General features: G+C 43.3%; 1 protein-coding gene across 1 annotated transcript; it reads left to right on the forward strand.

The window, feature by feature from the left end:
• Nucleotides 1–6,767: 6,767 nt before the first annotated feature.
• On the forward strand, nucleotides 6,768–11,180 carry LOC123409112 (replication protein A 32 kDa subunit C-like). The gene is made up of 10 exons (XM_045102095.1): nucleotides 6,768–6,953; nucleotides 7,049–7,186; nucleotides 7,289–7,386; nucleotides 7,486–7,527; nucleotides 7,625–7,702; nucleotides 8,905–8,983; nucleotides 9,078–9,395; nucleotides 9,648–9,730; nucleotides 10,660–10,728; nucleotides 10,807–11,180. Exons 1-10 carry the CDS (start codon nucleotides 6,846–6,848, stop codon nucleotides 10,889–10,891), a joined length of 1,098 nt encoding a protein of 365 aa, XP_044958030.1. The 5' UTR covers nucleotides 6,768–6,845; the 3' UTR covers nucleotides 10,892–11,180.
• The last annotated feature ends 1,964 nt before the right edge of the window (nucleotides 11,181–13,144 follow it).

Genomic DNA, 13,144 nt, shown 5'->3' on the forward strand with positions numbered 1-13,144 from the left:
AGCTGACATCAGAAGTATTTCTGACGCCATTGCCGGGGAGGAGAGATCAAGATCTATCCAAGTAGGTCTCACAAACTCATCTCTTGCATTTACTTTTGTTGCCAGTTGCCTCTCGTTTTCCTCTCCCCCACTTCACATTTGCCGTTTTCATTTGCCTTTCTCCTTCGTCGTTTTCTTTTGCCTTTGTCGTTTCCCTTTGCCGGTTTTCTTGCTTGCGTGTGTGCTTGTTTGTTTGTTGAAGTCATCATGGCTGAAAACACCAAACTTTGCGACTTATCGAGCAATAATAATAATGATTTCATTAGTACTCCGATTGCTCCCGCCACTAGTGCGGAATCGTATGAAATCAACGCAGCTTTGCTGAATCTTGTTATGAAAGAGCAATTCTCCGGCCTTCCTTGTGAAGATGTCGTATCCCATCTCAATACCTTCATTGAGCTTTGTGATATGCAAAAGAAAAGAGATGTGGATAATGACGTGATTAAGTTGAAACTTTGTCCTTTCTCGTCGCGAGATCGCGCAAAAACTTGGTTTTCTTCTTTGCCTAAAAATAGTATCAATTCTTGGGATAAGTGCAAAGATGCTTACATATCCAAGTATTTTCCGCCGGCTAAGATCATCTCCTTACGTAACGATATCATGAATTTCAAGCAACTTGATCATGAACACGTTGCACAATCTTGGGAGAGGATGAAGCTTATGATTAGAAATTGTCCCGCTCATGGCTTGAGTTTGTGAATGATTATACAAATCTTTTACGCTGGCTTGAATTTCGCTTCTCGCAATATCTTGGACTCCGCCTCAGGTGGAACGTTCATGGAAATCACGTTAGGAGACGCTACAAAACTCCTAGACAATATCATGACCAATTACTCTAGTGGCATACTGAAAGGTCACCTGCTAGCAAAAAGGTGCACGCTATAGAAGAGATTAACTCGCTTAGTGCTAAGATGGACGAGTTGATGAATTTGGTTGCTAGTAGAAACACTACTGTAGATCCTAATGACATGCCACTATCTTCTTTGATTGATAGTAGCAACGCTAGTTTGGACGTGAATTTTTTTGGTAGGAACAATTTTGGCAACAACAATGCTTTTAGAGGAAACTATGTTCCTAGGCCTTTTCCTAGTAACTCCTCTAACAATTATGGCAATTCCTACAACAACACTTATGGAAATCACAAAAAATTACCCTCTGATTTAGAGAGTAATATCAAAGAGTTCATCAACTCTCAAAAGATTTTCAATGCGTCCATAGAGGAAAAACTACTCAAAACAGACGATTTGGCTAAGAGCGTTGATAGGATGTCTTGTGAAATTGATGCTTTGAAAGTTAGATGTGCTCCTCCCAAGGTCAACTTGGATGAAACTTTGAAAGCTATGCGTGTCTCCATGAATGAGAGCAAAGAAAGAACCGCCCAAATTCGCGCTAGCCATGAATGGTTTAAAAGGGTGCGTTCTAGTGATGCAAATCACGAAGTGTGTCTCCTCTTGAATCTTTTTTTTCGCGTGTCAAACCTATTTACGGAGGGGCTGGATATGAATCCACTTTGGTTGAAAAATGCCCCAATGATTCGGAGTCCACCTATCTTGATGATAAGGGTGTGGAGAGTGGAGTAGAAGAAGTCAAAATTTTGGGTAGTAATGAAACTCCCATTTTGGATTTCAAGGAATTCAATTATGATAATTGCTCCTTGTTTGAATACATTTCTTTGATGCAATCCATTGCAAACTCTCCACATGCTTATAGCCAAAGCAAAGCCTTTACCGCGCATATCGTAGATGCTATGATGAAATCTCTTCAAGAGAAGATCGAACTAGAAGTCTCTATACCTAGAAAACTTCATAATGAGTGGGAACCTACTATCAGAATCAAGATAAAAAACTATGAGTGCAATGCTTTGTGTGATTTGGGTGCTAGTTTTTCTGCGATTCCAAAGTCTTTATGTGATATTCTTGGTTTTCATGAGATTGAAGAGTGTTCTCTTAATTTGCATCTTGCGGATTCTACTGTCAAAAAACCCATGGGAAGGATCGATGATGTTCTTATTGTTGCAAATACGAACTATGTACCCATGGATTTCATTGTACTTGACATAGATTGCAATCCTTCATGTCCCATTATTCTTGGTAGACCTTTCCTAAGGACTATTGGTGCTATCATCGATATGAAGGAAGGGAATATTAGATTTCAACTTCCTTTAAAGAAGGGCATGGAGCACTTTCCTAGAAAGAAAATAAGATTGCCTTATGAATCTATGATGAGGGCTACCTATGGTTTGAGCACCAAAGACGAAGAATTAGATGAGTTCTCCGGCAGCGTGACGGTGCTCCGGTGGTGGTAATGATCTATTCCTGCAGGGCTCTGCCCGAGCTCCGCAGAAATCCGATCTAGAGGTAAAACTATGTGGAATAGCCTTGAGTTGCACGTGGCAAAGTTGTGTCTCAAAAAGCCCTAAACCACCACTATATATAGGAGGAAGTGGGAGGGGCTAGCCTTGGGGCACAAGGCCTCAAGGTGCGTCGGCCGCCAGGAGGAGGAGGACTCCTCCTCCAATTCGGTTTGGGAAGGAGGAGTCCTCCTCTTCCTTCCCACCTCCCTCTTTCCTTTTGTTCTTCTTTTCTATTCGTATTTTCTTATGTGGCGCCATAGCCCTCTTGGGCTGACTCTACCAGCCTAATAAGGACTTGTGGCGCCACCCTAGGGCCTTGGGCTCACTCCCGGGTGGGTGGGCCCCTCTCGGTGAACACCCGGAACCCATTCGTCACTCCTGGTACACTGCCGGAATTGCCCAAAGCTTTCCGGTGACCAAATGAAACCATCCTATATATCAATCTTCGTTTCCGGACCATTCCGGAAACCCTCATGACATCCGTGATCTCATCGGGACTCCGAACAACATTCGTAACCACACATATAACTCAACTATACTAAAACATCGTCGGACCTTAAGTGTGCAGACCATGCGGGTTCGAGAACTATGTAGACATGACCCGAGGCACTCCTCAGTCAATATCCAATAGCGGGACCTGGATGCCCATATTGGATCCTACATATTATCCAAAGATCTTATCGGTTGAACCTTAGTGTCAAGGATTCATATAATCCCGTATGTCATTGCCTTTGTCCTTCGGTATGTTACTTGCCCGAGATTTGATCGTCGGTATCCGCATACCTATTTCAATCTCGTTACCGACAAGTCTCTTTACTCGTTCCGTAATACAAGATCCCGTGACTTACACTTAGTCACATTACTTGCAAGGCTTGTGTGTGTTGTTGTATTATCGAGTGGGCCCCGAGATACCTCTCTGTCACACGGAGTGACAAATCCCAGTCTTGATCCATACTAACTCAACGGACACCTTCGGAGATACCTGTAGAGCACCTTTATAGTCACCCAGTTACGTTGCAACGTTTGATGCACACAAGGTATTCCTTCGGTGCCAGTGAGTTATATGATCTCATGGTCATAGGAATAAATACTTGACACGCAGAAAACAATAGCAATAAAATGACACGATCAATATGCTACATTCGTAGTTTGGGTCTAGTCCATCACACGATTCTCCTAATGATGTGATCCAGTTATCAAGCAATAACACTTGCACATAGTCAGAAAAACCTTGACTATCCTTGATCAACTGGCTAGCCAACTAGAGGCTTGCTAGGGACATTGTTTTGTCTATGTATCCACACATGTATCTATGTTTTCATTCAATACAATTATAGCATGGATAATAAACGATTATCTTTGTAACAGGAAATATAATAATAACTATTTATCATTGCCTCTAGGGCATATTTCCAACAGTGCGCCCTACAAGTCATTTGGGCACGGCCAGGGGGTGGTCGCGCCCTGTTGGCTTGTGGCCCAAAGGCAGCTACCCTCCGGTGGATCTTCGCTACAAAATTCATTATATATCCCCAAAATAATTTTAAAAAAGTTTCGTCCAATTCCGGGAACTTTTATTTCTGCACAAAAATAACAGCAAGCCAATTCTGCTCAAAACAACGTAAGTCCGGGTTAGTTCCATTCAAATCGTGCAAATTAGAGTCCAAAACCAGAGCAAAAGTATTTGGAAAAGTAGATATGTCGGAGATGTATCACAAGCCAACAGGGCGTGCCCACCTCCCTCGACGCGCCCTGGTGTGGCTTGGGACCACCTCGTAGTTGCCCTAGCCTCCCTATTCTGCTATAATATGTGTTTTGACCTAGTAAAAAAATAAGGATATACTTTTGAGAAGAAGTGTCGCCGTCTCTAGGTGGAAACCTAGGCACATGCCCTTTTGCTCTCCGGTAGAGCGATTCTGTCGGGGAAACCTTCCTCTAGGATGGGGAATTGAAGCCATCGTCATCACCAATGCTTCCTCCTTCGTGGGAGGATCAATCTTCATCCACATCTTCACCAGCACCATCCCATATCAAACTATAATTCATCTCTTGTACTCAATTTTTGTCTTAAAACCTCAGGTTGATACTTGTGGGTTACTAGTAGTGTTGATTACGTCTTGTAGTTGATGCTAGTTGGTTTACTTGGTGGAAGATAATGTGTTTAGACCCTTTTATCATATTCATTATACCTCTGATCTTGAATACGGTGATGATTTGTGAGTAGTTACTTTTGTTCTTGAGGACATGGGGGAAGTCTTGTTATAAGTAATCATGTGAAGTTGGTATTCGTTCGATATTTTGATGATATGTATGTTGTTGCTTCTCTCAGTGGTGTCGTGTGGACGTCAACTACATGACACTTCACCATGTTATGGGCCTAAGGGAAGGCATTGTGGAATAATAAGTAGATGATGGGTCGCTAGAGTGGCAGAAGCTTAAACCCTAGTTTATGTGTAATTTCATAAGGGGCTGATTTGGATCCACATGTTTCATGCTATGGTTATATTTATCTTAATTATTTCATAGTTGCGGATGCTTGCGAGAGTGGGTAATCATAAGTGGATTGATTGTTCAAGTAAAAACAACACCCTAGAACCAGTCCACCCACATACCAAATTATCAAAGTAATAAACGTGAATCAACTCAACATGATGAACATTACTAGGCGGAAATTCCCATGTGTCCTCGGGAGCGCTTTGCTTCATATAAGAATACTTTCAAGGCTGTCCTTTGCTACAAAAAGGATTGGTCCATCTTGCTGCATACCTTTTACCATTGTTATTTATCACTTGTTATGAATTATCTTGCTACACAACTATCCATCACTGTTACTTATAGCGCTTGGAGAGAATACCTTGCTGAAAACTGCCTATCATTTCCTTCGGCTCCTCGTTGGGTTCGACACTCTTACTTATCGAAAGGACTGCGATTGATCCCCTATACTTGTGGGTCATCATGCACTTGAAGTCTAACAGAACCACAATCAAACTCATATAGGGGAACACATTGACATAATCAACCTGTTCGTTGACATATTGAATATATTTCACCTCAAATTTATCTGGTTAGCTAACATGGGGTTGGCTCGTTGCATTGGTGGATTGGACTTCAACTTTTTGCTCAACAATTGGTAGCATGCTTTTAATCGGGCTCATATCATCTAACAATGTTTGGTTCATGTCAACATGAAAGAGATGACATTTGACTTTAGTGACAAACACTTCGAGTGATTTGACTTCCGAGGATGCAACAACCTCCTTATATGCGCCCCATTGCAAATTTGACTTGATAGGCACCATCTTCATTCGACACGTGTGTCTCGTCCCAACATCATATCTTCCTACTAATTAAACTTCGTCACGTGGATCCTTCCAATTTAACCTAATCCGTGTTTGTTCCACGGCCTCATCATAACTAGGACTTGTAAGAAATTTCAACACTTCTTCATCCTTGTCAACAATCTCGACATTCATAAATGTTGCCTTGTCAATGAACATCCATAATCCTCTCCATCTAAAAAAACAAAAAACAGCAATGACAAATGTACCATATGGCATAGAAAACAAGTTAGATCAATTTCTAATACTAACACTAACCCTAAATCCTAACATTAACCCTAACCTTAACTAAAACCTAAGCCCATCCACATCATAATCCACCACTATTTGACCAACCCTAAGCCCATACTCATTACCGAACATCGCAAACATCATATTATTTAAGGGAGAATCTTCATAATTAGGGTAGGAGCACATGAACAAATTCATTCAAATACACAAATTCAACCATTCAAAACTTAGGAGATGAAGAAGGATACCTCAAGGGAAGGAAAGTCACCACATCCACAAACAAATGCCACAGATTTAAAAGGATTTGAAGGAGGATTGAGTAAAGGAGACAATGGGGAAGAGGGCCTGACATCGGGGTGGCCAATGAGGAGGAAGAGTATGGTGGTGGTGGTGGTGGGAGGGGTGCGTTTGAGTGGTGGGAGGGAGCCCCACCAAGGCCCCGCAACCACTTATACCTATTCACGACAGAAACACCATGATCCTTGCATGTGTGGAAATGCCTAGTGATTCGACGTTGTAGCTGCCTCGTAGATAGACGACGTCAGATGAGCTTGATGATGAGCCAGGGTAGAAACGTCGTGCGGTTTGACATTTTTATGTAGGACAAAAACACCAGGAATATGACATGTCTAAAAAGAATTAAATCATGAAATAATTTTCAAGAGAGATTATTTCGCGCTGAAGATTTATCACAAAGTCAAAAGAGTGATTTTGGCCTAAAATCTTGACCACGATGTCATTTCCAGTTTTCCACCTCTCCACCTCGCCCGGAACAAGATACCCAATTTTTTATTTTTCCCGCTCAAACAACCGCCTCGATCCATTTCCCGTTCCTCCTCCGAAGCCGCCCCCAACCCACGCCGACGCGGAGCCATCGACCATCCATGGCCGCCGCCGCCTCCTACTTCTCCGGCACGGCGCTGATGCCGTCGGAGCGCGCGGGGGCACCCGACTACTCCGCCGCCGGTGCGGCCACCCCTTCCCCCTCCAAGGTTCGTCCCGCGACCCTCTCGTGGTACCAGCCCTCCCGCGCGTCGTCCCCGCCTCCCCCGAGCGCTAACTCCGTCCATCTGCGTGTCCTACGCAGTCTCGCAACCCCCGCTACTCCGGCTGCGTCCCCTCCACCGTCCTCCACATCTCCCGCTCCCTCGCCGCGTCGGCTGCGGACCACGGCGGTGGCGGCGGCGACCCCGTCTTCTCCATCGACGGCGTCGAGACCAGCAACGTGAGCCCCCTTCGCGCCCTCAGAACGTCTCCTGGCCTCTGTATCTGCTTGGCTTCGCTTAATTTTGTGTTCGTCTGGAAACCCCCAAACTCGTGCGCGCAGGTTAGGGTTTTGGGGAGGGTGGTGAGCATGTCGAGCAGGGAGACCGACGTGTCCTTCACGCTCGACGACGGCACTGGGAAGATCGATCTCGTGCGGTGGTGAGTTGCGATTTTTTCACCCCTTCATGTTTCAACTTTCAACTAGATTCGGTACTGCTGATGTGGTGTGGTGTGGTTGACGATTTCGTGGTATCGTAGGATCAATGACGAGACAGATGCTCGAGACGCGGCTTTCATCCAGTATGTGATGTGTGATATGCTCTGATATGTGTTCAGTTTTAGCTGTTTGGAAGTGTTCTGATATCCTAGCATGTTTGTCCGGCCTGTGTTTATGAAGGCATGGAGTGTACGTCAGGGTCCATGTGAACATCATGGGATTTCAAGCTCAGAAGCATGGATTTGCTCGATCTATCCGGTAAGGGAACTGGATTCCTTTAGTGTTGATGTGCTGTGCTGGTACTCATTTATTCGTTGTAGTAGCAAAGCTTTTGGTTGCTTCAATTTTCCTATCTGAGCCATCTGAATGTTACTGATCTGGTTTGCGAAGTATTGAAACTAAAATCTGCAGCTGTGTTGTTTCCTTAGTGCAATTCACTGGAACTTAACATTTGCCTGGTTGTTCAAACTGTGTTCTGCTTGTCTTCGTTATTTGTCCACCTCCACACCAAGTTTTGTTTTGTTTCAAGATATTGACTGTTTCAAAATTATATGTGGATGATGTACTTAAATCTTGGAGATGTTTTTGTGACTATAACATTTAAATGGAACAATGTCTGGTTTGTAATGTATTTATGATTAGTGAAATAGTGAGTCTGTGCGAATTAAACATCCTTTGAGGGAAAATGTGTGAGATACCGAGCATAAATGTTTACATCCTGGGCTTTACTTGTCTATGTATTAGTGCACATATTGCTCTCTTTTTAAATCTTCATTGAAGATTTTCAATCCTCAGAATAGTTATCTCTGTGTCCGTTTGTTCTAACTAGGTCTCTTATACATAACTTCATGGATGACTTTGGCTGAAATTATCATTGTTAAGTTACCGTAGTTTGTGGAAAGTAACACTAATTTTACCTTTGGTTCTCTATTTGGTAATTTCATCTGTGCTTTGGCTAACATGTCCATGGAATGTGAATCTCAATACTAAGGTTCACCAGTCATGTTATGTTGTTTTTTCGAGAAAACGCAAAGACTTTGCGTTTCATTGCATTGAAAAGATTGTGGTAACTGAATGATGCATACTGTCAGTAATATTGTTCTGATTATGTATCCAGTGGTTCTTCTGCGTCTTTTCCTTCTAAGATATTCATTTTATAAAATCTGAAGTGTACTGCAATCTGAACTACTGGACATATCACAAAAGCTGGAAACTGAAATAGTCGATACTTGATACCTGCTTTGCTGACTGTCCTATATTTCCACTTTCCATGGTTAAAACCCCGTGAAGTAACTGTTCTGTGGACAGCTTATGATTGTAATTTTAGTTTATGAATATCTGAGGAAATTATATGTTGTTAATTTCTGTTCTGGGAGATATTATGCTTCCACCGGTTATTGTTTACTAAAACTCCTTACTTTATTCTAAATCTAATTCTATTAAGCTTCTTGTATTTCTAGTCCAATTACCAATTTCAATGAAGTAGTGCTGCATTTCATCGAATGCATGCACGTGCACATGGAAAATACTCAGACGAAGGTACAGAAAGCAAATATCTATATTTCAGACAGTGTTCTAGTACTAATTTGATATGAGAGACGCCATTCATGATCATTCTGTTTCCATTTTAAAGATGCAAGGGCAACTCCCTCCAGCTGTTCAAACAAACGCCTATACTCATGTGCCTTATTCTGGTGGAGTGAGAGAACAGCAAGTCCATTTTACTCCTCAAGTAAACCAACGGCAACTCCCACCTGCAGTTCGAACAAGTGCATCTACTTATGGGCCTTTTACTGGTGGTGCTAGAGAACATCAAGTTCATTTTACTCCTCAAGTAAATCATGGACAATTTCCCCTCAGAGTTCAAACAAATACACCTACTCATGGTCCTTTCTCCAGCGGAGTGAGGGACCATCAAGTTCAGCCTGCTCCTCGACCTCAAATAAACCAAGTATGGAATTTTATGATAATTCAGTTTCATGAATTCCTTGGTAAAGGAAAAGTGCACGTCTATAATTTTGTTGGTATATTTGGTACTGTTTTTATTATCATGAGCTGCCGATTATATACTTGAGATAGCCAATTATCTGGTCTCTCCTGTAGCCTCTTTCTTTAATGCCTTCTGTTATATGTACCAACTTATACCCCTAACTTGCCTTGTCTGTAAGCCTCTTAACTTACTGTGAGATATTTTCTTGCGTAGTTTGCAGCTTACTCAGGCACTGGTGGACAACAGTATGATCTGCAAAGAATTGTTTTGGAAGTTCTGCAAGCACCTGATATCATGTAAGTTTAGTTTCTCTGGCAGAAGTGGTAAAAGGTTGCATAGCATTATGGAACTCTTAGCTTCTGTTGTAACTGTCTGCTTAGTTAGGTGTACCTATGTTCACATTTTCCAAATTCTAATCCTGACCGAAGTATAAGCTGGTGTCAGCCTTCCCTTTGTCACATTGTCAGTTTATTTTGTATATTCGTGGGTCTGGTATCTAGAATTGACCTTTTCCTGGTAAGTGGAATGATCCAGAAAGAGAAGAAATGCTTGTTATATTTTTTCCATTGCCTTTTATGTCCAATGGGTCCAATTGAATGTGGTGTTGTGCTGCTTCTGCTTGAGTAAAGAAAACTTGATTGGTCTATTAAAGCGGTGCCAAGTTGTGCTACAGTAGTCTAATTGTATTGATAACACGAATATATCATGGAATGGTTCTAAACTCCTAATCATGCATAGGACAACAAGAGTACTTACTACACCTGGTTTTCTGTACAAGCAAATCATTTTTTACGTTCATTATTAGTACTATGTGTTGCGCTCCTTCAAGAAAATTATGTACCGTGAAGTTGTAACCAGGTTATGGAGAAGCAAAAGGGGTCTACTGATTGCATGATCCCTTTGTTTTAAGTGTTTGAATAAATAATTCAAGTGAAAGGTTGAGCTATGGCTGGATACTTCGGCGGTTTTGTTGTTTGAGGCATTCTGATACTTAATGGATCCCCGTGTAACTTTTCATGGCAATGAATTCCACTTACACATTGCAGCATTGGGCATCCTTGCCTCAATGTAGTATGCATCTGATGTCTTGCCTAAAAATCAGGAGCTCTTTTCTAATAATAGACCTGAAGCAGTGAAGCTGCTTCAACAACCAGGCTGCTTCAGATCAGTATTGAATTGAAGAAAGTTTATTTGGGAGATTCGTACTGACTATTGTTTCCCGCAGATCCCTTGAAAATGGCGTACATGTCAATGAAGTGGCTAGAAGAACTGGAGCGCCAAAAACAAACATCATGTACTACCTCTAACTTCTTGTTTTTTTTCAATCGGTTTCATGATCTGAGTTTGACCTGGTTACAATTTTGCTGTACAGGGAGGTTATCAACTTACTCGCTGATGCAGGGTTTATCTGTTGGACCATTGATGATTATCATGTCAAGTCTGTGTGTAATGGTTGACCAACACAGTAATCTTCAGAACTTATTTAGTGAATGTGAGACCAGTTTGGCTATAGTTACTAATGATCTACGTGGCGCACGATGTAAGTGCACTGTTGCAAATGTGCAGTGGTTTGATTCAGCCTTCCATCTGCACAGTCGAGTAGGTGATACCAGTACCACCCCTTATCGCTAAATACTCATGTTAGTGCGTTTACTATTTTACTGGGATATACAATGCAATATGGTCATGCTTACTTGTGTACTTGCATTATGTTACGGTATAATATTTTTTTAGTTTTTCCTGCTATGTGACTGATCTTATCCTTCTGTTTACCTCTTCTTTTAACTCTTCTGTTTCCCTGGGCATAGATTATATATGAGTACACTTCTGTTTGATCCCTGTAATTTTGGCTGGTAGTTTGCAGTTAAACTTGCTCCTCAAATGTACTAGAGTACTTATTTATGTCTTGTCCGATTCACTGCACCACTGAAATAAGAAACAACGGGGACTAAAAATAGCGGTTCGGTCTGACAATCCAAACACCAATTTGTCAGGTCAACCACTATTGGTTTTACTTGTTAGGGTCCTAAGTTCGATGCATTGTCTTCTAGTTTAGCTTATCGTTCTTTTAGGTTGTTTTCCCAAAAGAAGTCTTATCTGCTGTGAGCAATAATTGTGTACAAGTGCTTCTTCTGTTTGCCTACCCGAGGTGCATTTCTCGAATGGTGTCTGCTGATCATAAGGGTACACATGCTGTCCAAAAGCTAGTGTGTCAATAGTTCTTAATCCTCCTATCCAACTAACACCAGTTTGCTAGTACATGGATTAGTGTCCGAACCCTCTACGTGTTATCTTAACCCACCTGTAGTATACTTGTTCTGGAGGTCACATATAATAGTTCTCCGTAGATTGAATATAGAGCATGGATGGAACAAGTCAATTACCTGGGTTAGGTATCCTGTACTTAGATCATCTCCAACAGCCGCGCTTCGCGTCGCGCCCAAAAAAACATGTTTGTCGCGCGTCCATCGTCTGGTTTGGCGCGTCGCGCAGCGCTGGCTCCAGCAGCGCGCAAAAATGCAGCACGCGCGCCGCTCCAGTAGCGCACAAATATATGGCATTTGGACACAAAATAAGTTTGAAACATTCATCAAAATGCAATGAACATGTGAAATTTAACACAAACGTGGTGCGCGTCGGCCGCCGGCTCAACGAGTGAGCTCGCCGGCGCTTCGGTAGACGCCGCGCCCGTCCGCCGCCCTGCAAGCTTCTTCTTCCCCTTCGAGCCGCCGGAGCCGTCCGCCGCCTTCTTCTTCGCGGATGTTTTTCCTTTCTTCGACCCCGCCGCATTGGGGAGCTTCGACGGTGCGGCGGCGGCACGGGACGGCGCCGACGCCACCCCACCCGTCGGCGTGGTCATCCGCGGCGGCAAGAAGAGGCTGCGCGCGAGGCCGACGGTCGGCGGAGCTCCGGCGGTGGCCACGCCAACGCTCGCCGTGCTAGGGTTTTCGGCGGCGGCGGGGGGGGGGGGGGGGGGGGTCGCGGCTGTACAACGGGGTGCCGGTGTGCGCGTCCATGGTGGCAGGGGCGCTGGCGCCGGTGCGCGCGGTGCGAAGGAGGAAGAAAGGAGAGAGTTCGCGCGCGCGCTCGAGTCTGCCGCGCGCGGAAGTGAGCGCCCCAAATAAACAGCGCGGGATAAGGCGATGGACAACGCGCCCAACTTGTTTTAGCGCGTGCGCGGTTTTTACGCGCCAGCTGGAGCATCCCGCCGCGTCGCGCGCGCGCTAAAACGGCATATTTTCGGCGCCGCGCTTGTTTTGCGCTGCTGTTGGAGATGCTCTTAGATGCTCTGCTATGTTTTGATGTTTTTGGGTCCATAAGGTCTTGTTCTCTTGTCATTTCTTTTCTGTTTTATTCTCGAAGGCAAATAGTTTCGTGCATTTTGTCGTCAGATGTTTGATGTGCAGCTGTACATGTCTTCTTGCTTGACATGTTAAATCCCATTAAGTAGGCGAAAAAGAAACATGGCAGGTTTTAATCTTAAATTCAGTGAGTTGTATTTTGTTCATCATTATCTTTGGTCGACATATTTGTTGAATTAATAAATATAGGACTAGCACCTAACTGGACATGCTTATCTGGATTTTTGCTGATAGACAAAGGCAACACTAGTGTATTTTATAATTCATGCCAGGAACATCTATAAATTCGCCTTAATTGCGTGCATTATCAACTTGTGGTCCTTGCATTGCCCAGGTAGTACCTTTTTC

The sequence above is a fragment of the Hordeum vulgare genome, chromosome 7H (assembly GCF_904849725.1).
Source record: "Hordeum vulgare subsp. vulgare chromosome 7H, MorexV3_pseudomolecules_assembly, whole genome shotgun sequence".
NCBI classification, from domain to species: Eukaryota; Viridiplantae; Streptophyta; class Magnoliopsida; order Poales; family Poaceae; genus Hordeum; species Hordeum vulgare.

Excerpts from the sequence above, each read along its gene's own strand:
- LOC123409112 (XM_045102095.1), top strand. The coding sequence starts at position 6,846 with ATGGCCGCCGCCGCCTCCTACTTCTCCGGCACGGCGCTGATGCCGTCG. Across the intron at positions 7,528-7,624 it reads CGAGACGCGGCTTTCATCCA|GCATGGAGTGTACGTCAGGG; the intron begins GTATGTGATGTG and ends GTGTTTATGAAG. Across the intron at positions 8,984-9,077 it reads TGGAAAATACTCAGACGAAG|ATGCAAGGGCAACTCCCTCC; the intron begins GTACAGAAAGCA and ends TCCATTTTAAAG.